The following is a 26,173-nucleotide window of genomic DNA, read 5'->3' as shown; positions in this document are numbered from 1 at the left end:
TAATTGGTTGAGAGAGGTCTCAAATATCACTTTAATTTATATTCCCTGTAGATTTTACAAAGTTGAATCCTGTTTCAGTCCCGCCTTTAGTCATGTTTACATGGGTCAACCAAAAACATTCTAATGACTGGTTGACAAATAGTGCCTCCCACTAGCCAGCCGATGGCTGCACGTTGTAGCTTGTGAGAAGCAACTGCACTTTTGTGAGAAGCAACTGCACCGACTTGAGGCGACTTGAAAACTGCATGCTCTTTGATCACATGGTTTTTGTAAAGTTCATGCCCATAATGCAACACATTTTGAAAGGCAAAATTGATCCACTCGACATGTCAACTGCAGTGTCCCAATTTGCGAATTGCGCAGCCACAGAGTTTTCAAACCCAGAGGACCAACAGTCTGATACTTCCGGGAACGCCTCGTGAAGCAGACTCGACAGAACAGATCCGGGTTTGGGGTTTGGCAAGTCCATGGGAAAATTAAAAAAGTTGACCTTAGTTGTTAATTTTCTCTAAATCTAAAGGCAAAACCTACATTCGAGCCAATGTCTTAAATAGCTGATATACATGTAATTTATACATCCTTGTGAAAGAGAAAAACTGACACGTTTTCATTTTAGTCAAAAACAACTTTATATCAAAGGAGTGCCTTTGATTTGACGGTCTGCACATGCACACTTCAGCGTGACACAACCGTTAGACCCAATGACGTGTTTATGTGCATGAGCTTAGCTAGCTAACATCACCATTACATCCCCTACAAGCCTGATCCGGGATTTCTATTGGAATTTCTAGGACTCTTTATTTAAATTATCTTTGGCGTAGCGCTGTAGTTGCTCTCCACCACCTAGCTCACGCAGCAACAGTGCTCAATGAATAAACTAATTTTGGCGGGAAAGAGGGGCTGAACAATGGGTGTTATGCTAATTATCACCATCTACATGGGAGGTAGACGCCATTAGCCATAGCCATTGATTTGGCAACAAATCAAAAGAAACAAAATAAAAATACAAAATAAAACAATTGATGAGAAAAATATATATCTGAAAAAATAAAGAAAATAAAATTATGATCATGAGTAGACCAGAGTAGGGGAGTAAATTTGCGGGAAAGATTGTGGTTAACAGCTTTGGGCCAGTAAAAATCTGTCGATGTTTCCCCTTAACTCTAATTGCCCCTGTAGGACATTCTGTATAAGGGTGTCTGCTAAATGACTCAAATGTAAATATAGATTATAGGAGAGTCCACCCATATTGTGTCCTGGCCCCTCCGTGACATATTGCTACTTTTTATGCACTCTCGAAATGTAGGCTATATAAGCACTGTTGTTTTCATCCACTTATGAGACAAGAAAATATCGGCTTACATTTCTGTAATGCCAACTATTGAAATCAATAATAAGTCTCCTCTGTTGGCTTGATAGCACATACATTGTACCAATTGATAATTCACAACACTGCAGCTATGTGCCAGTGCATGACTTTGAAAGCCTGTCTCTATGCAATGTGGTAGGATAATGTACACTGCTCAAAAAAAATGAAGGGAACACTAAAATAACACATCCTAGATCTGAATGAATGAAATAATCTTATTAAATACTTTTTTCTTTACATAGTTGAATGTGCTGACAACAAAATCACACAAACATTATCAATGGAAATCAAATGTATCAACCCATGGAGGTCTGGATTTGGAGTCACCCTCAAAATTAAAGTGGAAAACCACACTACAGGCTGATCCAACTTTGATGTAATGTCCTTAAAACAAGTCAAAATGAGGCTCAGTAGTGTGTGTGGCCTCCACGTGCCTGTATGACCTCCCTACAACGCCTGGGCATGCTCCTGATGAGGTGGCAGATGGTCTCATGAAGGATCTCCTCCCAGACCTGGACAAAGCATCCGCCAACTCCTGGACAGTCTGTGGTGCAACGTGGCGTTGGTGGATGGAGCGAGACATGATGTCCCAGATGTGCTCAATTGGATTCAGGTCTGGGGAACGGGCAGGCCGGTCCATAGCATCAATGCCTTCCTCTTGCAGGAACTGCTAACACACACCAGCCACATGAGGTCTAGCATTGTCTTGCATTAGGAGGAACCCAGGGCCAACCGCACCAGCATATGGTCTCACAAGGGGTCTGAGGATCTCATCTCGGTACCTAATGGCAGTCAGGCTACCTCTGGCGAGCACATGGAGGGCTGTGCGGCCCCCCAAAAAAATGCCACCCCACACCATGACTGACCCACTGCCAAACTGGTCATGCTGGAGGATGTTGCAGGCAGCAGAACGTTCTCCACGGCGTCTCCAGACTCTGTCACGCCTGTCACATGTGCTCAGTGTGAACCTGCTTTCATCTATGAAGAGCACAGGGCGCCAGTGGCGAATTTGCCAATCTTGGTGTTCTCTGGCAAATGCCAAACGTCCTGCACGGTGTTGGGCTGTAAGCACAACCCCCACCTGTGGACGTCGGGCCCTCATACCACCCTCATGGAGTCTGTTTCTGACCGTTTGAGCAGACACATGCACATTTGTGGCCTGCTGGAGATCATTTTGCAGGGCTCTGGCAGTGCTCCACCTGCTCCTCCTTGCACAAAGGCGGAGGTAGCGGTCCTGCTGCTGGGTTGTTGCTTTCCTACGGCCTCCTCCACGTCTCCTGATGTACTGGCCTGTCTCCTGGTAGCGCCTCCATGCTCTGGACACTACGCTGACAGACACAGCAAACCTTCTTGCCACAGCTCGCATTGATGTGCCATCCTGGATGAGCTGCACTACCTGAACCACTTGTGTGGGTTGTAGACTCCGTCTCATGCTACCACTAGAGTGAAAGCACCGCCAGCATTCAAAAGTGACCAAAACATCAGCCAGGAAGCATAGGAACTGAGAAGTGGTCTGTGGTCACCACCTGCAGAACCACTCCTTTATTGGGGGTGTCTTGCTAATTGCCTATAATTTCCACCTGTTTGTCTATTCCATTTGCACAACAGCATGTGACATTTATTGTCAATCAGTGTTGCTTCCTAAGTGGACAGTTTGATTTCACAGAAGTGTGATTGACTTGGATAAAGTGTTCCCTTAATTTTTTTGAGCAGTGTATAATATATATGAATAGACGTACAAAATTAGGAGTAGACAAGGCTATTTGATGCAAACATATACTGTAAATATAACTTTTCTATTGTCGGAAATTGCATTATCAGTCTTGCTCAATTGCTGGAAGAAGCTTGGCTTGCTAGTTTGAGGAACGCAGCTTGTAAAACAATAAAACTGTTATTGGGATCAGGTCGGCCGTATTGTCCAATGAGGTTGCAGGGCAGGCCCAAGTCTGCTCAGTGCACACCACAGAGCATGTGCAACGAAGTGATACACTAATGTGATGTGTACACAATTGTGCCACATTTTCGGGGACCCTTTTTGGCTCTTGGAACTACTTTCAAAACTACTCGCTTAAAAGTATACAAAACTTTGTAGCATCACTTTAAACAACTGCAGTCATGGTTGCCCTGGTTTTCAACAAACTTGTGGTAATTGTAGTCTTTTGACTGTAGAAAAACCGGAATCTCTAAAGTTGTCCCAGGTGAGTCAGGCATGCAAGGGAGGGGCATCTGCTCCTGCGCAATCCACTGACTGAGCAAGGGATCTCGCCCAAGGAGATTCTCAATTGGGAAAAAGTCTGTCCTCTCCTCAACTCCTCCAGGACCCGGAAATTTAAAAGTGGTTGAGTGGTCGAGGAGCATTTCAATTCGTTAGTAGGTGAACGGATTAGAATGCTCACTTCCTTGATTACCTACTTCGGCAGAGGATGTGGAAGAGTATCCTCCCGGCATCTAGAACAGAAGTGTTTTTTGAATTAGCTGTTGTTTTCTCGAGGGGGGGAAATCAAGCACACCATTATTTCCTTGTGTTTTAGAATTAATTGCTTATTAGGCTATATATCGATGTGTGCCCGATGCCGCCCCTCATCTCTGATTCTCTGCTGGGAGCACAATATCAAGTGCGCCTATAGGCTATTTAGTGTGGTCTCAATCAAATGATCCATAGCCTATAGGCTATGGGCTATGATGTGCATGCTCAGAGAAGCACAGAGCAAAGTTATATTTCTAAGATAGCTGCTGGGATGGTGTAAATAAAACTAGGCTGCGTTACACACTGCAACAGATATTCCAACCCTGAGCCCCAGCCTGCTCTTGCTGATGAAAACCTTTTTTTGTGTGCTGCCTAACCAATCAAATCAAATCAAATGTTATTTGTCACATGCGCCGAATACAACTGGTGTAGACCTTACCGTGAAATGCTTACTTACAAGCCCTTAACCAACAATGCAGTTCAAGAAATAGAGTTAAGAAAATATTTACTAAATAAACTAAAGTAAAAAATTAAATAAAAAGTAACACAAGACAATTACATAACAATAACGAGGCTATATACAGGGGGTACCAGTACCGAGTCAATGTGTGGGGACCCATGCCAAATCCTGAGGGAGAAAAGGTGTTGTCTTGCCCTCTTGATAGTTAGTTGGTGACGTGGACACCAAGGAACTTGAAACTCTCGACCCGCTCCATTACAGCCCCGCCGATGTTATTGGGGGCCTGTTCGGCCCTCCTTTACCTATAGTCCATGATCAGCTCCTTTGTCTTGCTCACATTGAGTGAGAGGTTGTTGTCCTGGCACCACACTGCCAGGTCTCTGACCTCCTCCCTACAGGCTGTCTCATCGTTGTCGGTGATCAGTCCTACCACTGTTGTGTCGTCAGCAAACTTAATTATGTTGTTGGAGTCGTGCTTGGCCACGCAGTCGTGGGTGAACAGGGAGTACAAGAGGGGACTAAGCACGCTATGCTATGTAGGCCTACAGTGGCAGTTCAGGAGGAGAGTCAAAGGCTTCTTTCAACTTGTGTTGGTTTGTTAGGCCCAGTCCAAAAAAGTATATTTCTTGCAGGCGGACTAGCCTACAGCCTATGTTCTGTTAAGTTTGAGAAGGAGAGCGCGAAGATGAGAAGGAGGACCGGAGGTCAACTTTGATAGCTTGCTACTACTATAATTGATTTTAATAAAAACAATATTTTTCTTGCCCATTATATATTTATCAGAGATATTGACCTCACAATAAGCCAGATTCTAGTAATTTACATTGTGGTGCTAAAACTTGAAGCAACAGCCGAGGCACAATCAATCGGAAATAGACAGCTCATGGTGTTGAAAGTAGGCAAATTCGAGTAGGCATAATTCATTTTAATCGTCTTCATTTTAATTAGACTTTACTAACAACAAGAGGGCTTTGTGTTGGAGCCTACCTGTTTTACAGATAAAATTAGGCTATAGGCTGCTATATCCATAGATTTGTTGGCCAATTCCTCCACCCGCAATGCACTCTTTAAATAGCCTACCTCCGTGTCAGTGAAGGGATGTTAAGTTAAAAACAGGACTCGGATTGAGGGGGTATGAGAGGGTATGCCTTCGGACTACCTTTTATTAAAGAAAATGGCAAAAAGCACAGACCTACCCCTTGTTCGTTTAAGATTGTGAAGAAAATAAAACCGATCTGATTTATATAAAGTTATCTATAACAGCGCTTTGTTTCGTGATGCTTTATGCTACAAACAAGCTGTAAAATACATGGGAAAGATGTGACTCCGGTGCATATGGAGATATCATTGTTTCAATTCTTTGACATTCAGAGGCTGAGCTACAACCTTCTACAGCCTAGGAGACAAAACATTTACTTTGCTTGAGAAGTAATCCAATTCTGTCACTATAAATTGATTAAGCTATTTACTTTCTGCACAATATAAGATGTTTAAACCCAGACAGCTTTTAGGGAAACACTTGTGACCTTCTCTCGTTAGGTTAAGCCACAGAAGAAGAAGAGTAGCCAGCAGCTAAAGCTTATATTTTTCAGCATTGGTAGGCCTACTCTGTCTGGGGTGGAATGGTAGTCTTAATTTTTGAAAGTACCATGCTCAGATTCCTAATGGCGTCTCAGATTTAATTATTTGCAAACAGGGACAGTTTTGTTGCAAACAAGACACAATGATTTGGTATTGGAGAAATATGATAAGATTAACACATAGGCATATCTCTCTGTCCATTCTTAGCCTGTAATTACGATAAATTGTGTGGTATTAAAAAATATTCTGCTAATATGTAAATTTAAAATAGAATTGCATGACATTTTTATAAAAGGCAATTTTTTTATCGGACCTGCAAATACGATGATAGATTCATGCAATGCTCTTACTATAAAGGACATATTTCCACCCCTACTCTTGTCTACGGTGGTCTGTGAACCCACAATTCCTGCGTTGCCATGTAATGCTTACAGTTTCTAAAACTGCATATCGAAGACTCTGGTCTGTCCAAGAAGTGAGGGTAAATGGTAGTCATGTTCTCTGCTATCCACTATACGTTTTTATTATTATTTTGGGTATAGGGGAGAGTCACTTGTTTTTTTTTCAAGCGTTCAGGGAGGGTTTAGGTCAAATATATTTTGCTGAAGGGAGGGCCATCCATTTTCATTTCAGTGAGGTCAGATTTTCTTCATGTAACCCTTATTATAAATAATGTTCACTCCCTTAGCCAGATAATGATCATTTTGAGCATCACATTTTTTTTGACCAGCCCATCTGGTATTTGCCCGAAATGCCAGATGGCCAGTCCGCCCCTGCTTGTAAACATCATGTCTAATGGCATGAGTGGAGAAGGAGAGTCTGATTTGTTTACACGTTTCTTCTCCTCGCCTCCGCTCCTTGGTTCACTTTTTCATAACCAGTCGAGGAGAGGACGGAGGAGAGGACGCGAGGACGCGAGGAGTCGAGGGAAACCATTTGAGATTCTCCCAATAAGGGTATTTAGCTGGTTCCAACCTTTCAGTTTTGACAGAGAAGGAGGGGAACAGACATGTGTATGGTATATCAGGTCAAGTTTGGACTGACTTTTAGACAATTTATTTTGCTACAAGTTAAGTGCAAAGTGACACTGAGCCAAATAGTTTTTTCTCGTAAAAGATGGCCCTGTTTTTTTTCCTCACACAAATGCAGTCGTCAATGATCACTCTGCACCTTTATTCACCTGCATCTATTGGAAATCATCTTTCCTCCTGGGTCTAGGCTACCTATCACCGCCATTGGCCGTGAGACACGGTAGCCTATAGGCTATACCCTTTGACAAAATCATGAACCACACTTTTTTGTTTGTTTGTGTGTGTTTGTGTGAGGGCTGCGCAAGTGTGTATATGTGAGTGCCTGTGCTGATTTCATTGAGATGTCAGGTTCATGAACCATTATGTTATGTATTATTGAGTGAGAGACCATTCCATTTCCGAGGGCTGTATGAACTTTTATTTGGAGAACAACAACTATCTTCATTGTTGCTCAATGGATCTAGTGTTGTAGCCTATGTGGGTGTGAGTATGAGCCTCAAAACATTACATTTATGAAACTTTTATCATTTCAATGTTTTCTTTCTGCCAAAGTGTCTTTCAGATAGAGTGCCAATAATAGCAGGGGAGATGTGAAGGCAACTTCTAAGAGACAGGTCCACAGATGTACATGTCAGAGGTAGAGAAAGGGAAGTGTGATGGGAACATGGTCACTCTCTCCCATCAGAAGCAATTCTTTCCACTTCATGACAGCACTTACCTGTGAGCAGGCTGGTCTCACAGACTAGACATAATATCAAAATCCGGGACACTAAAATTAGTATGATATATTACGTTTGGTATGGTTACATAAGACAGAAGGTTACTTAAGGCAAACATGAAAGGAGGGTGGTTGGTCAGGGTTGATAGTGTCGGCGTATTTTTTATTTTTTTGCGAATTAGCAACTTTGCAACTACTTACTACTTTTTAGCTACATTTCAACTACTTAGCATGTTAGCTAATCCTTCTCCTAACCTTAATCATTTAACCTAACTCCTAACCCTAACCTTAACCCTAACCTTACCCCCTAACCCCTAGCCTAGCTAATGTTAGCAACCTAGCTGACGTTAGCGTTAGCCACCTACCACCTAGCTAACGTTATAGCCACAAGAAATTGGAATTCGTGACATATCATACATATTGCAAATTCGTAACATATTGAACGAATTGCAATTTGTAACATATCATACGAAATGGACGATGGGCATCCATAAATGAATACATATCATACCAAACGTAACATACTAATTTGAGTGTCCCTGATTTTTGTTTACTATGTTATCTCTACCCCTGAGTCCAGGTTGCTGGAACGCCTCACTTTACCTATAGTACCATAACAGATTTACCTTATTCTCAATGGCGACAAACACACAAACACACACACACACACATTTCTCCACCACCTGGATGACTCCTGACACTAAATGATAACTCCCTTTATACTAAAGTGATTAACCAAAAAGTCACAGTAAATTTCAATTCAGTCCACCAGGCATACTTAATTTTCAGTTGATAAGCATTATTGAATGTGCTTGTTGGGAGGAGTATTTACTTCAATAACTCATTGAATGCGCAGTTCAATAAAAATAAAGACCAGGATTTATATTCCTGTTATGCATGTGGATGGAATCGACCGCTGACAGTAGACAGTATGTGCCATGGGTTGTTAGCAGTCAATTTGTCATTGATATTGACTGAGAGAATTGCCATATACAAGCCACTTTGCAGGCACATTCTGTCTATGCGAGACGAGATCTATGAGATAGCCATGTCGTCGATAGGGGACGCTACTTTATTGTACTTGGGTTTTTAGCCTATATAGGCTTACTCCAGATGTTATAGCGCGCACAGAGCAGTGCCTTTTGATTGCCTTAATGTGCCTATCAAATGCATACCAATTGCATAGGTAGCCATTTAAACACCAAACCCAAATAACATTCCTGCACGCACATCTTGCAAATAAATATTGTGATAGCCTAATGTGGTTATGTGATTTGTATGCGGTTTCCACAGCACTCTGTAGCTGCCCAATCGGCAGTGGACAGTTCAGATCTAGGACCAGTTTATCCGTCTAATTCAGATCCTAATGTAAACCCAAACTGACCTCAGATCATCGCATAGGGGCAACATCTTGCACTGGTTTGATGTAAGTCTGCGCATCTGCGTTCCTGTAGCCCACTGCTCTACCAGTCTTTTACAGTTCTAAGAGGAGGGAGCTGAAACTGCAGCTATTCAAGGAGGGAGCTGAAACTGCAGCTATTAATTCACCCCGGGTCTGAAACCACCACCGTTGGCTCACAACAGTCCAGCGTTTAGATTATAACAGCGCGTATTCAGTCGGAGTGATATTTAAAATCATGGTCATCCTGACCATTTCTAATCTATATTGAGTATATGCTTCGCTTTGGACACTTTTAGCTGGACGGAACATTGCATGAAATAGGCTCTGGGAGTTCGGGGCGATGTTATGAGGCGAGCACATCGTTACTCTGCGCGGTTGGTGTCTGCGTGGTGAGACAACCAGCTACAAACATTATGTATGGAGAAGTAGGCTGCCCATCCGGTGCGCTCTTTGAGAGAAAAAAGTCGTCTCATGAATGATTTCGTTGTAAAATTCACGATAAACAACTGTATTACAATTCAACAGTTCATGTGCAAAGAACCTACACTTTAGAGAGTCGGACAATCTGCAAGATAAATAATTATATCGGACGAGTTTGTGCGCTGATAAACCGTGAACGGTTACTACAGTATGCCAGAATGGGTCTACTACGGTTTTTCTTTTTCTGTGGACTATTGCACACCCAAGTCAACGGTAAGTCCTAAAATCTTAAACTTGATTTGGTCAACACAATTAACTTTCTAATACAAACATAGCTTTTTCCTGTTTTTCGTTTTCCATCTCCTCGTTTGATTAGAGCACCTGCAGCAACAACAGTATTTTGCCTCAATTGTTCCGTTTTGTCCTAATTTCAAAACGTTAGAAAAGACAGGTGAAAAGGGGTGCACGTGTGGTCTCCCTTTGCGCGCTCAATGAGTACCAGCATGCCGGGATTGCGCCTTTCAACTTGGCTTTGCAGCACACCAGACTGTTTTATGAGCAATAGATTGTCACTGTGTTATTTTATCGATTTGTTGAAATTGATGAACTGTCATAAGAATGAATCATGCTTGGTTTGGGGGTTCCTGATTAATTCCATTGTTCATTAATTTAATCTTCCTAATTGATGTCATGTAGGTCTATCATTAGGGAGGATATGAAATGTTTAACTTTGCCCTTGGCTGATAATTTAATGCAGCAGTTATTCGGATTCAATTTAATGACATTCAGTGCATGGTTGTGAATTGACAATAGGTGACTCACATATTCAATAGGTGTCAGGTTTCGTTTTATTGTCATCTTTTTGTACACTACCAGTCAAAAGTTTGGACACATACTGATTCAAGGGTATTTCTTTATTTTTACTATTTTTTACATTGTAGAATAATAGTGAAGACATCAAAACGATGAAATAACAGATATGGAATCATGTAGTAACCAAAAAAGTGTTAAACAAATCAAAATATATTTTACATTTGAGATTCTTCAAATAGCCACCCTTTGCCTTGATGACAGCTTTGCACACACTTGGCATTCTCTCAACCAGCTTCATGAGGTAGACACCTGGAATGCATTTCAATTGACAGGTGTGCGTTGTTAATAGTTAATCTGTGGAATTTCTTTCCTTCTTATTGCGTTTGAGCCAATCAGTTGTGTTATGGCAAGAACAGCTCAAATAAGCAAAGAGAAACAACGGTCCATCATTACTTTAATGGTCAATACGGAACATTTCAAGAACTTTTAAAGTTTATTTTAAGTGCAGTCGCAAAAACCATCAAGCGCTATGATGAAACTGGCTCTCATGAGGACCGCCACAGGAATGGAAGACCCAGAGTTACCTCTGCTGCAGAGGATAAGTTCATTAGAGTTACCAACCTCAGAAATTGCAGCCCAAATAAATGCTTCACAGAGTTCAAGTCACAAACACATCTCAACATCAACTGTTCAGAGTGGACTGTGTGAATCAGGCCTTCATGGTAGAATTGCTGCAAAGAAACCACTACTTATGGACACCAATAAGAAGAAGAGACCTGCTTGGGCCAAGAAACACGAGCAATGGACATCAGACGAATGTGAAGGAGAAGGAGAGTGATGGAGTGCTGCATCAGATGACCTGGCCTCCACAATCCCCGACCTCAACCCAATTGAGATGTTTTGGGATGAGTTGGACCACAGAGTGAAGGAAAAACAGCCAACTAGTGCTCAGCATATGTGGGAACTCCTTCATGTTTGTTGGGAAAGCATTCCAGGTGAAGCTGGTTGAGAGAATGTTAAGAGTGTGCAAAGCTGTCATCAAGGCAAAGGGTGGCTATTTGAAGAATCTCAAATATAAAATATATTTTGATTTGTTTAACACTTTTTTGGGTTACTACATGATTCCATATGTGTTATTTCATTGTTTTGATGTCTTCACTATTATTCTACAATGTAGAAAATAGTAAAAATAAAGAAAAACCCTTGAATGAGTAGGTGTGTCCAAACTTTTGACTTGTACTATATATATATATATATATATATATATATATATATATATATATATATATATATATATATATATATATATATATAATTAGTTGTCATCCCAACATTTTCACATTTAATTTAATTTCATAGACATACTGGCCCCGTGTAGCTCAGTTGGTAGAGCATGGTGTTTGCAATGCCAAGGTTGTGGGTTCGATTCCCACGGGGGGCAGTATGAAAAATGTATGCACTCACTAACTGTAATTCGCTCTGGATAAAACCGTCTGCTAAATGGCTAAAATGTAAATGTAATGATTTGAGTTCTGATATGCAGATGGTGGAGTTTAGATCCTTTGTCTGAAAAGTGGCAAAACTTGTAATGGAGACTATGATGCTGAATGATCTTATAGTCCTTCGATTTGTTTTGGTCTGTAATATGTGGACACTGTGTCCCCTGGTCACAGAATATACTGTAAGTACTGTCTGTCCCTTGAGCACCATCACTGGTGAGGACACAGCACTCATAACCGTTGAGCTCCCTTTCTTGGTCGATATCGGCTCTCCAAGCCAATGGCACTGTGTTGTCCCCCACTGATCATGTCCACATTGAGAGCATTGATTTGGTGAAAGAGGGGGTTGGTGCCGTCCCTATGGCTGTTGACTACTATATACACTCTGGTGCCCCATCCCATTGCTTATTCTACATGGCTTTTATTCAACTCCTGTACCTTTAGAATTGGGAAGCATGTGTTATACTGTGCGTTAAGTGTCTACGGTCTGTTAGAAGTATATTTTTCTATCTTTCTTTCTTTCCCACACTCACTCACTCTCTCTTTTCATTGATTTGTCAGTCTTTGCTTTATAACTTTGTCAAGTTGGGTTTGAGGTTGTGTACTTTCTATGCATGTGTGTTAGTGTTGTGTGTGAAAGAAGATGACATGGTGGGGTTAGCAGAGGATTTTAAGCACAAGGCCATGGGGAATTACCATTCGTTTGACTGTCTGTGGGTGATTAAATGAGCAAGGTCTTGGCAGCGCTGTGTGAATGAAAGTAAGCCTGAGATTAAACAGGAAAATGATGATACGACGCCAAGTCACAGAGAAAGACACTTTATCATCCTCTGCCTGGATTGGAGAGTTTGGCTTGAATAAACCTTGTAGTACTGCGGAATTTTCCCATTGCCCAAGAGGGTCAATAAGCATTAGTCTATATGTGACCCACCTCCTGGATTCGGTCCTATGTAGCAACATTAGAAATTGTGTTTTTTACATTGGATAAAAGTGAGACTCAGAGCTAGAAAATGGTATATCATTCTGTGAAGTAGTAACATGTGACATACGCCCAGTGGTGTAAAATACTTAAGTAAAAATACTTTCAAGTACTACTTAAGTCGTTTTTTTTGTATCTGTACTTTACTTGACAATTTTTACTTTTGTCAACTTTTACTTTTACTTCATTACATTCCTAAAGAAAATAATGTACTTTTTACTCCATACATTTTCCCTGACACCCAAAAGTACTCGTTGCATTTTGAATGCTTAGCAGGACAGGAACATGTTCCAATTCATGCACTTATCAAGAGAACATCTACTGCCTCTGATCTGGTGGACTTGCTAAACACAAATGCTTTGTTTGGCTATCCGTAAATGTAAAAAACAAGAAAATGGTGCCGTCTGGTTTGCTTAATATAAGGAATTTTAAATGATTTATACTTTTACTTTGACTTTTGATACTTAAGTACATTTAATCAATTTCCTTTACTTTTGTGATACTTAAGTATATTTAAAACCAAATACTTTTAGACTTTTACTCAAGTAGTATTTTACTTGGTGACTTTCACTTTCACTTGAGTCATTTTCTATTAACGTATCTTTACTTTTACTCAAGTATGACAATTGGGTACTTTTTCCACCACTGCATACGCCTACCTTCCTGAAACGGGTCACATATTCAGTCAATTCCTGATAAGTGGACATTGGGTATGTGCAAACTCTGTACGTGCACAGTGCAGTTCACCAGTCAGCAATTCAAATACATTTATACATTATAAAAGTACATTGTAGTGATTTGTGAAAATTAGTACAGAGTGTTGATAATATCAGTGGTAGGTGGTATTACTATAACCATTCTTGCTGACTGGGTTTGCTGAGTACACTTTGCTTTATGAATATACCAGCCAGCAGCTATGTACAGTAGGAGAGGGATGTCAGCCGAAATGGATGTGACAGTTGATATGGTCAAAGTTAAAGTGCAGAAGGAGATTTTCATATGTTTTTGTGTAGCCAGATTTCAGCTAAATCCCAGTCAAGCGTATCTATGACATTTCTGCTTTCAGGCAGCCACTGTGCTGCTGTCGCCTGGGCGTACAGTTTTACCTCAGAGAGGGAGATAAGGTAACGAGTAATGAGTTTGGCAAGACCATGGCTACTCTGTTGGGGAAAACCTTATCTAAGAAAGTTCAGATTGTCGTAACATCTATATACACGGATAAAAGCACCGGTGGAAGCCATTGTTATAGTGAGCAAACCACGGCTCATACGTGTGCAGGGCTGCAGTAGAGTAAGCCCTTGGTGGCTGTAATCAGCATTAGTCTGTTTCAGTTTCTGTACTGCTCTCAGGACTTGGGTGAAACTGAGTGCATGAATTGCGTAGGCAGGTCCATGAACAGGCTCATTGAAGGGACTAATGAAACGAGAAGCGTTTTTGAGAGCAGAGATCTTTGCTTATGCATGATTTTATGATTGTGGTTGTAGCTGAATGGATCCAGCGAGCCAGCCCCCATTAGGCCCATTAAACACTAGGTGGAGGTGGGTGTGGGGGAGGGAGGGGGAGCGAGCGGAAGAGAGAGTAAGTCAGACAGGCAGGGAGTCGGCACACTTGAGTAGGCTGGGTATTGGGGATCATCTGCGAGTGGCCTTATGGAGTGTGGTGTCCCAGGGAGAACAGAGGCTGGCAGCTTCACTCCGGTTGCGACGGAGGGAGCCTGCCAGTCACAAGGCTTGAGAAAATCCATCTATTGGAATGGGAAGAGTCAACTGGATTTAGGAAGGTGGAATTGGATTTATTTAGTGAATTATTACCAGATGCCCATACAAATAGCACTAGCAAAGAGAGGTGTGTACTTGAAAGAGCGGCAGATCCAGAAAACTAAACCGATTTACTAAAACATATAATTCTGTCATGGCTCAGCTAGTCTCATCATCCAACAAAACGCTATACCTCGCTCCCAGGTTACCCTCTTAAGTGCTTACTCCCATCCTTACACAGAAACACAGAGCACTGTTTGTAATATCTAATGTATCTCCTTAAGAGTAATGATAGAATCATGTTGTGTTGTGTTGCCTCACTGCGTCGCCGACACAGACAAGGGGAGAAGAGGAGGGTTGTGGGTACTTGGTAGGGCTGGCGGCAGTGTGGGAGCAACCATTTGCCTGGGAGAGGGACAGAGAAACGGACTCATTCACCCTGACTGCAAATACATGCATCTGTGAAAGAGGAACAGGAGACAAAGACACACATACACTGTACATTTTGATTTCCATGTTGTTATATATTCTAACGGGCACACACGTGCCTACCTGAAGACGCACTTAGAAATAGAGACCGACGTACAAAATTGTTTCCACACGTACTCACAATCAACAGTCTAAAGGCGCCCGCATATTACGTTTGGTTTGCTCCTAGCAGAACTCGGCTAGGCGAAGTGAACGTATGTCACTCGCATACTCCCTTAAAATACATTCGCTTGAGAAACGATATAAAAGCGGCAATATTACTGTTTGTCCCTCTTGAGATGCCATAGCAACAATATAGCCAGTATGCACTTCCTCAAAATAGTCTGAATGAATCTAAGATAAATTCAAGAAATCTGTAATTCATTTGGACATTTTTGCCGAAGAGGTCTTCGTCGCGCAATTTTACATCTAACTAAAATGTTTGTTGCAGTATTTCTAAAGTGAAAAAATGTGTATGAAAACTAGTCGTCTCTCGTTGAATAACAACAAACACTTCATTGAAGAATCCCATCTATTGTTCCCTCTCCTACTAGGAGTAGTACTGTTGACCAATTACCAAACGAAGGGGCGTAGACTTCAGCTACCGAACGACGACTTGCCTCAAGAAAAAAATGTGTTTGCTCGAAATAGCCCCCCAAAAACTACAGAACACCAAAACAAACAAAAACGTCACAAAAAACCTTTACCCACTCAACACCCAGCAGCATCTAAGAGAAACAGAGCCCTTGACGGAGTGTGTAAATGAAAATGCTAATTAGCCATAATCACTCCCTGGCTCCTGTCTGTCAGTGTGGATATTCAGACGTGTTTTGTGGTGAAATGGCGTGCGTGCTGCCTGTCAGGGTTGGTTCTCATTTATAGGCTTTTCTCTCAGACAATCATCAATTCAGCCTTATCGAAATTGTCAGGTGGTATTACTGAACATATTATCTTATGTTGGCGTATGTGTAGCTAATCATATTTTCTCCTCTACTCTCCTCTCCTCTCAGGATCTCGTCTTCGTCAGGATGACTCCCCACCCCGAATCGTGGAGCACCCCTCTGACCTCATCGTTTCCAAGGGGGAGCCGGCGACCCTCAATTGCAAGGCGGAGGGGCGTCCTGCCCCCACGGTGGAGTGGCACAAGGATGGGGAGCGTGTGGAGACAGACAGGGACAACCCCCGTTCCCACCGCATGCTGCTGCCCAGCGGCTCCCTCTTCTTCCTGCGCATCGTCCACGGCCGACGCAGCAAGCCAGACGACGGAAGCTATGTGTGTGTGGCCCGTAACTACCTGGGGGAGGCAGTGAGCAGAAACGCATCATTAGAAGTAGCATGTAAGTCCCACCCACAATTATCTATGTTATGGATGAGTGCCATGAAGTTGGAGAGATAGGCCCCATTGGCCTAGCTTTGTTGCCTTTGTGTATGTGTGTTAATGATGCTGTTATTGCAAACTCGAGGATATGACCATAAAAATGATATTAGTAGCACATTTACATGTTTTATGGGTGGCAATATTACAGTCATAACTTCAAGTTATAAAGAAGCATAATTATGGAGAATAATTGCAGAGAATAATGCTGAGTTGAATAATGAAATGCGTGTGTATGCGTGCATGTGTGTGTGTGTGTTTATAGAGCTATAGGGGCTCTATGTAGGGGTCCCTATAGGTCTTAAGAGTGTGACAGCAGCTTGATCTATTGATTGCCATTACTGGGGTCCTAAGAGGCTGAATGAAAAAATAATGAGAAATTGATGAAGTCTCTAGATAGTTATTTTATTTGTGTTTGAGGTTGTGCACTTCCTCTGCCCCTCGCTGGGAAGTTAATGTGGCCTCTGAGGTGGGAGGAGTTGATGTTAAATGAGGTGTTGAATTTTTCAGTGCCTTAGAGGTGACTGTATGTGTAGGGGGATAGTGGTTATGGTGTTATAAGGAAAGGGCATACATCTCTGTTGATGGATGGGGTCTGAGTCCATAGCATGGAGCTGAGCCCATATGTAAAATGTGTGGCTGTCATCATCTGAGTAACTTGACCTGACCTATTTGACTGATCCTTGTGGGCGCATGTTTGTGTACCTTCCATCTTCTGTATTCCTCTTTGCGTGTGTTCTTGTGTGCACTGTGCATGTGTGTGCAATCCTCCATTCGTGTGTGTTTGTGTGTGTAAATTGTTAAAGAGACCTGTTTGAATGACCTTTGTGAGCGATGCGTGGGTAGAGCTGAAAATCACTCCAGGCAGTGAGAGGCAAAGTTATTCTCTCCTTCCTCCGTTCTTCCTGCTCCCAGCCAACACTTTCCATGTGTAGGAAACAAGAGCTCTGGGCTATTCACATCTCCATTATGTGCTAAACTGAACTGAATACTCGTCATGAACATACCACAATGCACACACATTATGTACACTCATAGGAAACACCTGAGAAACAATGGAAACAAAATATGAATGTTCTGTAATTATAGATTTGTGCTACACACATAGCTACATACATATTTACATTCCCATTGATATACATTATACACTGGGGGGGGGGGGGGGGGGGGGGGGGGTATGACCTGATGACTTCAGTGTGGTGTACACTTTCCTCCCTGGGGTGAGAGGAGAGGTGAGGAGAGGGGGGGGGGTTCCCTCCATTTTGTCCTCCCTTAAATCTTTCATCACGCATCTGTCTTGGTGTCTGTGCCCTGGGCAGGGCCGTTTCTAGCTTTTTGGGGGCCCTAAGCAAGATTTGGCAAGGGATGGAGAGAACATTTAGCAGTTTTAAGACATATTTCCTGCAATTCTACACATTTTGCCATGATTTATGCAATGTTCATATGATATCTGAGTGAGGGTGACTAACAAAATGAAGGTGGGCCCCCTTGAGGTCAGGGCCCCCAGGCACGTGCCTGATGTGCCCAGTCAGTAATTCGGCCACGATTACTACAAGGTTTAGATAGCTGGCTAGACTAACTTAGCTGATATGGGATAATTGAGTGACTGTCAGTGACTGACATAACAAGAGGAAAACTGCTGATGCACAACCAAATGTCGAAATTCTACATTGTGTATTCTACTATCCTAACAGCAAGTTGAGACCCCGACTGATTCCTAAAAAATAATAATTGGGGGTTGGAGGCCCCCTAGTGGCCGCGGGGCCCTAAGCGGCCAGTTATGTTGCTTATGCCTAGAAACGGCACTGGGCCTGGGGTCAGTGGTGGAGCAGAGTTATAGTTGGTATGGTCCTGTTTTGACGCTGGTGGATTTGTGTTTGGCATGAGCCTGGGAGACAACCCTCTCACTCAAACCCAACAGCTGCTGGATGAAGACGAAACCTGAGAACTCTGTCTCCTTATGCACCCCATCCCCCCTCTCCCCCACCCTCTCCTCCTTCCTAACTCCCTTCCCCTATCACTCACTTTCCCCCTTCTATCCTTTATTCCCCCGTACTCTTCTCCTCCTCCTCCTCTTGCTGTTTCCTCTGCCTGGTTTGTAATCAATACTGCCCTGCTGTCCTGGGAAAGGATTATGGGTGAAGAGCCGCAGGATATCTGAGACACACACATCAGTTCTCCAACTAGACAACTGTGTGTGAGAGTGTGAAGTGTGTGGTGGAAGGGAAGTGTGTGTGAGTAGGATGGGGATGTGCTGGGTTGGCATTTTATTGTTTTTTAGAAAAAATGGGATGCCATGGTAGGATTGGATATGAATACAATGATATATTGTGGATAAAATGCATCTCTATTAATTCATATATAGAACATATTTTAAATAATGTTGGATTAGTGTGCTGTAGGAGAATAGGAACCCTGGAGTTCCTCAAGCCACTATTGCTAGTCAATGGTTCATATTTGCACCTTCGGTTAGTTGAGGGGCTCTTGGAGGAACCTTTAATGGTTCAATGAAGCAATGGGTTCCTGGAGGAACCCTGAAGTAGAGGCATGGTTTAGGAAGGCCGTGGCTTTAAGATATATATTTTTTGGCCACCCGTTAGAGTAAATGTCATTCCTGTTAATCTGTTCTGTTGTATTGTCGTCACATGTTAAGGTTGAACACTGACAGTTTTGTAGCTTCAGTGAGGCCTTTTCACAGGGGTTCTTCGAGGAACCTTTTTCAACTGGAAAGGTTCTGCCGGTGTGGCAACCCTAAAGGTTCTTCCAGACACCTTTACTTCTAAGAGTGTCTGGGATTTCATCCAACTGTGTTAGAGACAGCAAAAACGCAAGACTTTACCTTGGTCCGGCCTTTTTCAAAACTCTGACTCCGGTTCTGATATTGTTTTTGACACCCTTTTTCAGGTCCCCGAATCTTAGCCCTGGCCTTAACTCTAAATGCAATTACATGAGACCCATTAGACATCAATGGCACTTTCTGGTTAAATAAATACACACTCTCACTTCTCTGAGTTGCACATAGTGAGGAAGCTCTAATTGAGATGCTAATGAGATAGTTATCGCGATGGCGACTCCCTCAATGTCTTAATACAGGAAATGATGGCAGGTGCTGACTTGGAAGGTTGTCTTTGTGTGTGAAATTGCTCAAAGCAATCCTTTTTGGGGCTCTCAAGCATTATTGTTGGTTAATGGAAACAGTATAGTACTATTTAATTTAGACTTTTTGAGTAGTTGACTAAAGAGCAGTATTACCATGAGGTGTTAGTTCCTGTGCCGCCTGAGAAACAGCCTTAGTCTCGTTGTGCCTCGAGGGCAGGTGGATCAGGTCTGAAGAGGACACAGTGTGTTTCTGTCACTGTTACACAGTGTCGGTATGTTGTCGGCAGGCTCCTGCTGTTTTGTCAGCACAGCCAGAGATTATTTGAATAACAATCATCACCTGCATTCGATGTCAGCAACACCCAGACATGCAACCTCCCAGCCGCCGCACCGCCCGCTCCAACACTGCAGCTGAACGCTATTTAAGTTATAGCGTTATAACACCCACAAACGCCTCTCTGACCCCCAACCCCCTGCAGATTGCTCTAATGGGAGTGACTGGCTGCTGATGGGATTAGGAGTAGCTATAATAAGTGACTGAATCACATTAATGTTAATGTGTTGAGAGAGGAGGGGTGGGGAAGAGGAGGGGGGAAGAGGGGGGGTGGGTGCGATGGTGTTGATTGGTATAAATAATTCCCAAACAGACCCCCCACCCACTCACCCCCTCCCCGCTCTGTCTGTCTGTTCGCTCCTCTGGCTATTGGAAGAGTAGTCAGCCAGACAGACAATCATCAATCAATAAATCCTCATCGTCCCAGACAGATAGCCAGACAGACAGACGGTTGGAATAAACGCCTGGAGTGGTCAGATGTTTTGGCTTGCACACAATGTACAGTATTGCATAGTGTGAAGTTGTGTGTGGATAGAGTGGACTTAGGAGTCAGTGAGGATGTGGTTGAGATGGCAGACATTGCGTTGGTTGATCATGCAGTACTATATTACAGTGTGGTGCTGAGTTAGTGGTTTGGTCAATAATCATTCAGCACACTTGTGATAAGTGGCATTGTGAGATTATGGTTGTGGTTAGACCGTAGCAGTGCCGCTAGGGATAATGTATGTGTGGGTATTTGGCACCCAGCCAACTCTCATTAATCATAGGTCCCACTGTCTCACACTGACAGCTCCAGACCTGCTGCCCGTCAGCCCCAGCACTAGCCCCAGCCCCATGCCATGCCTCCCTGTGTGTCCTGTGAGAGGACAGGGTGGCCTGAGCGTGGAGAAAGGCTGCAGCCAGTCAACAGACACCCCTCTCATGTACTAATCCCCTTCCGCCTCCCAACTGTCAAGCCTGTGTCAAGCTTGTGTTGAGAGTCGAGGTCAAAGTTGACAGTGAACTCGGCTTGGCCACCGTGCACTTCCTGACAGTTTCAAATGTCAGAGGACCTGGTCGTCCATGGCATTGTTGTCACTGTGTGGGCTAGCCACCCGCTGAGCTCCTGAGAGAGGAAGAGGTGTGTGAGTAAGAGATGATGGAACCCTCTATCTCAACACATCTTTTTATGATGAATAAATGACAATGGGATAGAAGGGACCCGCCTGTACAGTCAGCACTTTGGGTTTACAATAGCTATAAAGCAACAATCAGACTGTAACAATCTGTGAGTGATTGTAAGAGTATGTGAGTGTGTGTGTTTGTTGTGCGTGTGTACGTGAGTATGTGTGTGTACTTGTTCGGTGAAACGGAGGCAGCGGTGGTTTTGGCACAGGACCGTGCACATACCTTTTAGGTGGCAGGTGCTCAAATTGAAAAAGGGGGGGGGAAATGAAGATTTCCATAATTCATATCTCAAAATTCATATCATACCAACTGCCTTTGTAGTGAACATTTTAACATTTTTGAGCATAGGCCTATTTATTTCTGCAACAACACACTCACTCATCACAAATGGTAAGCAAGCTAGTTACAGTGCCTCCTAAAGACATGATTGGAGGTTGGGGTATCAGCTGATCATTGATGTTGATGTAAATCTACTAGTTAGCTAGCTTGTGATTTATCGTCAATTCCCTTAAATAATTAATTCATAATATTATATTCCTAATCTTCTAACTCAAGATATATGGCTAGCTGGCTTGTGGCTTGTGTGGATATTTTAGTATATGGTGGTTAGCTAGAGTCTAGACCTGTGTTGCTGCTGCTGACTGAAGAAGGGATAGAGATGGGTTGGAGGGTCGTTGATGCAGACGCTCCTCTCTGTCTTTCTGGCTCTCTGCTGCACTTATAAGCCAACCAGACCCAATATTGATGATAATGTAATTCAAGTGTTCTCAAGTGTTAATCAAATGTTTTGCTGCTGTGGCAGTACTGCGTGTGCATTCTCAGTGCAGGGCAGACTGGAAAAAGGCGCTACCTGGCACGCACAAGCTCTGTTCAGGGCAGACCAACAGGTGAAACAAACCAACGGACGGGCTGGGTTGGGGGGTGCCGAACTTGACGATGTCACAACGAATTGCAGGCAATGGGTTCAGAACAACAATGACAAAGCGTAATAAAAAATACGAATTATAACACCGCCCAAAAGGGCACTTGGAGAGTGAGAGGCACAGGTTGACTCATATCTGTGCACATGCCTGATTGAGCATGTCCCTGGAACACATTTGCAGCATATTGATGCAGTGAAAAATTATATATATATATATATATATATATTTAATAAAGTATGCTTTATGCGACATCATTGGAAAAAATAAGGAAGTAAGCTTTTTGAGTGTGGACCATCACACCTTTTTAGCATATTTTCTTGGCCAGAGAGAATGAGCTAAGGGGCTAGCATCTGGTGCTAACTGGACCATGCTAACTCCTTGGAGAGATGTGCAGTACTTTGTTCAATTAAGTTGGCTAAAGGCTAGCATCTGGTGTTAATTGGACCATGCAAAACCCTTTATGAGCTCTGCTGCACTTTCTTACAGTTGGTTAGCATAGGGCTGGCCGTGTATGGTGTGAACTAGCATGCTAACTTGCCGTGTTGTGTATTGTGTTTGTCTACTCCTTTAACATCACTAGCTGGGATGTAACATTTACATTTACATTTACATTTACATTTACGTCATTTAGCAGACGCTCTTATCCAGAGCGACTTACAAATTGGTGCATGTAACCTACACTATACATTACCCTAGGGTCATTGATCGTTCATAATCTACATATAAATACATGTTCAACAAAAATAATATGCAAAAAAGGAAGCCATGTTTTCCAAGGTAATATTATTTCATTTTCTTAGTCCCTGTTTCCCTATCCTCTTCGGTCTTAAAGCAACTCTACCCCGTGAGACTGTGAACCTCTCCCCACCGCCCCACCCTCTCACTTCACATAAAGTGTAGGCCATATCAGTGAGTGATATTGGTATGGTGTAGCTAGCTGCAATTGGGAGTTCATTGTGGCTGAGAAGGCCTGTTTAACGACTCGAGGCTGACCGCACCACTGCCCCAGTGCCTCGGCCATCTATCAGTCGACTAAAGTGTGTTTAGATGAGCCTCCCTTCTCTCTCTTCCTCTCTCTGAGTCCTGCAGCAGTGCAGTACTTCTGTCATGTCAATCGGACGGCTAACCCAGGGCTGACAATGACTTTATCCATTCTTATACCTCTATTTGTTAATCTCATATGGTATTATTCAGTTAACTAGTAACATTCCATTTATCTTGGTGAAAACAGAATCATATTATAGAGAGAAGAGGATATCCTTAATTAATGAAGTAGCTATTGGTATCCGCAGAGAAGACAAGGTACAGTTATACAGACCAGAATACTTTTGGCCTTGTGCTTATTTTTATTTTTCCAGACTTGCTGACTTGCTGTGTTTGTAGAGGCAGGGAGTCAGACATGTGTTGGCCTACAAAGTCAATCAGAGCTTCATTAAAGAGCTAAATTAGTTTGTATGGATTTAATAGGTGACCTGCCCACCTGAGCTGTATTGAGCCGATTCAACAGGGCCCTTGGCCCTGATTTTAGTCCACAGGGAAATTAAATGCTTTGCAGAGAGGCCAAGGTAATAGCTGGGGTTAATAGTTTTTATTTGGTCTTAGTACGACTGCTAATTAGTTAATCAAAGACATGATCCTCTATTGTGGCACCATGCACAACATGCACAAACACACACAAATACACATGTAGTTCCGTTTATTTACCGTACAGCTGTTTTATCCATGTGTGTATTGGTGTCTACACATTAATATGTTTTACATTTGCATGCGTGTGTGTGAGTGTCCTTGCGCGTATGCATTTGTGCTTGTCTATATGTGGGTTTGCGTCTGTGTCTTTGTGTCAATGCATGTTTACTGTATGTGGCCTCTGAGAGCAGTGTGTGAGTGGTCTGTGGTCTGTAATGGTTGCTGCGTTACAGTTGGGATTGAGGTGCCGACTAAAGGGCCCAGCAGGATACGGCGTGATGTACTGAATGGCTTTATGATGGATGAGAGACTTTGGAGGTTCAGTTAAACAATAAGAAATCAATTCAGGAAGAGACCGGCTCATTAGAGACTTGGCATGAGGGAGGGAGTGGGCATGTACTGGCAATGTTCTTCCCAAGAAGGGATAATGAAGGGCGAAAAAAAGTAACCATCAAAGGACAAGATTAAAGCATTGTCTTGTGTAATAAGAGGAGCACTCATGGGCACTACCATAATTTATTAATTAAATACATTATTATTGCAGCTTTTTTTTCACAATACAATGAAAACCTGTGGAACTGGACAGAGCCTTTCATGCTATTTGTAAGACATTCACAAACGAACATGTCCTTTCATGACATAATGGCCCTAATTTTGTTCCCCTGTATCCCTTTCTCCCCTCAACTCCACCCCCCAGTTCCTCCTGGCTCGCTGGGGGTAATACAGGAGAGAGGAGAGAGAGAGGAGCATCTGTACTGTCAGCCAGAGGAGCTCCATAGTGACTGCATTATTCATGTGCCCAACCCTACAAACCCCTGTTATCTAGAGCAACCTGCCGTTCCTCTCTGACTGCTCAGTGTCACACCCGGTACTGTACTGCACAGGGCTTCCTGTGGTCTAGCCTAGTCATTCAGCTCCATCACAGCAGACCATTCGGCATCAGATACTCTCAACCTCCCATTCACAGAGAGGAGAGAGAGACCCAGGGAAAGGACAGCATTAGGGTGACATCAGACTTCTACAGTGCATCCCCTTCACTGAGTAAAAAGGGAGGAACATCAGCGAGTTTGATTAATTCATGAAATCTACTGCACAAACTGCACAGTAGTAGTACTATAGCCTTGTATCTCTTATCTCCTCTGCACTTTCACTCTTATCCATCCATCTGTTTTCACTTTCTCTTTTCCATGCCAGGTTATTCTATGATGCAGGCCCCTGTGTGAGAGCAGAGGGAACAGCTTGATGTGGGCTGCCACAGCCTCTTGTACCTGTCAGTCTCCAGCCCTCTGTGCTGTTCCCTAATGTGTGTCAATTCACTCTCCAGCGCTATACAGGAGGTAATTGGGACTGTGACAGCAAACAAGATTCCATCCACATCTCTCAATTAGCATGTTATCATCCCTCAATCACAGCGTACAGTACACGCTGCTCTCCCTTTGGGCTAGTGGGGGCTAGCCATGGCGGCACGCTGCAGATGGGTGGAGCGGGTGGCAGGATTAGAGCCAGTTGGGCATGTGTTAGCCCGGGGGGTATGCTGGCACCCAGACATATCCCACATCCTCCAACGAATCCTTCTTCACTCAACCCACTGGGCGCAGACGTCAGTTCAACGTCTAGTTTTGATGTACATTTGGTTGAGTTGTCAACTAACGTGAATTCAACCTGAAAAAGAGAAGGAATTCCCTTACGTTGATGACTTTTTTCAAATCCAATCAGTTTTCCACATTGATACAACATCATCAACAGTGGCGTTTAAGATGAAGGAGGAGGATTTTTGTATTATTATGAGCATGGTCTATTACATATTACAGCATATTGGATGACTGTCATTCATATTTCCATTCACCCAGCTCAATGTAACATCAATAGGTTTAGGCTACTATATGCTACTCAAATTTCCCTATACCCATCATGAGGTTGCTACAACCTAGCCTACGAATAAAAGTTTACAACGTAGGTGCACAGGTCGAGAGAAATTTGAGCCATCAAGGTGACAGACTGTGACACATTTAATTCCGCCTTGCACACTCTTGCCTATATCTAGCCGATCTAGGTTGTAATCATTAGTCCAACATTTGCAAACGAAAGTTTCTATTGGACAAATTCAGGTATGTTTATCCCCGTTTTGTTCCGTTTGCTTCTGTTTAAGAAAAGTTTTTCAACAGATTCGGCGGAATGAATACACCCTTGATCACACACAAACACAGATCTAGCAGCGACATATAAACACTACTATCACTTTTCTCATTGTATATATAATTACTTCTCGCATCTACAGTCTCCTCCTCTCACCTTTTCCCTTCGCTTGTGGACTTCAGTGCACAATACAACAGCTGTCTGTGACCAGGCGAAAAAACCTTTCCAAGTCAAACCTTCATGCCATAACCGCTCAACGCTACACACAGCCTACATCGTTGTCACCATATTAACGTCATAGTCAACATAGCTACTAGAACTAACGCGTTAGTAAACCCGCTACAATCATGCAGTACAGTGTACAGCAAGCAGTTATACCGACGGGCACGGTGGTAATAAATTAATACAACCAAAAGTTTACCTTGACTTGGAAGAGTTCCAGTGTTGGATAGCCATAGCCAGCTAGCTAACATAGCATCCCTCTGTTTG

General features: G+C 42.9%; 1 protein-coding gene across 1 annotated transcript in view; it reads left to right on the top strand.

Moving 5' to 3' along the window:
- The window catches only part of LOC311143124 (roundabout homolog 2-like), a gene marked incomplete at both ends in the record, with an annotated part of 174,370 nt that overhangs the window by 66,249 nt on the left and 81,948 nt on the right, over positions 1–26,173 (top strand). The window contains one exon of the mRNA XM_084178921.1: positions 15,975–16,301. Coding sequence (XP_084035047.1) covers positions 15,975–16,301 — 327 coding nt within the window. The remainder of the gene's footprint in view (positions 1–15,974; positions 16,302–26,173) is intronic.

Source organism: Coregonus lavaretus (genome assembly GCF_964263955.1).
Source record: "Coregonus lavaretus genome assembly, chromosome: 15".
Classification (NCBI taxonomy): domain Eukaryota; kingdom Metazoa; phylum Chordata; class Actinopteri; order Salmoniformes; family Salmonidae; genus Coregonus; species Coregonus lavaretus.
The sequence above is the reverse complement of the archived record's forward strand: the minus strand, read 5'-3'. Positions and strand labels throughout refer to the sequence as shown.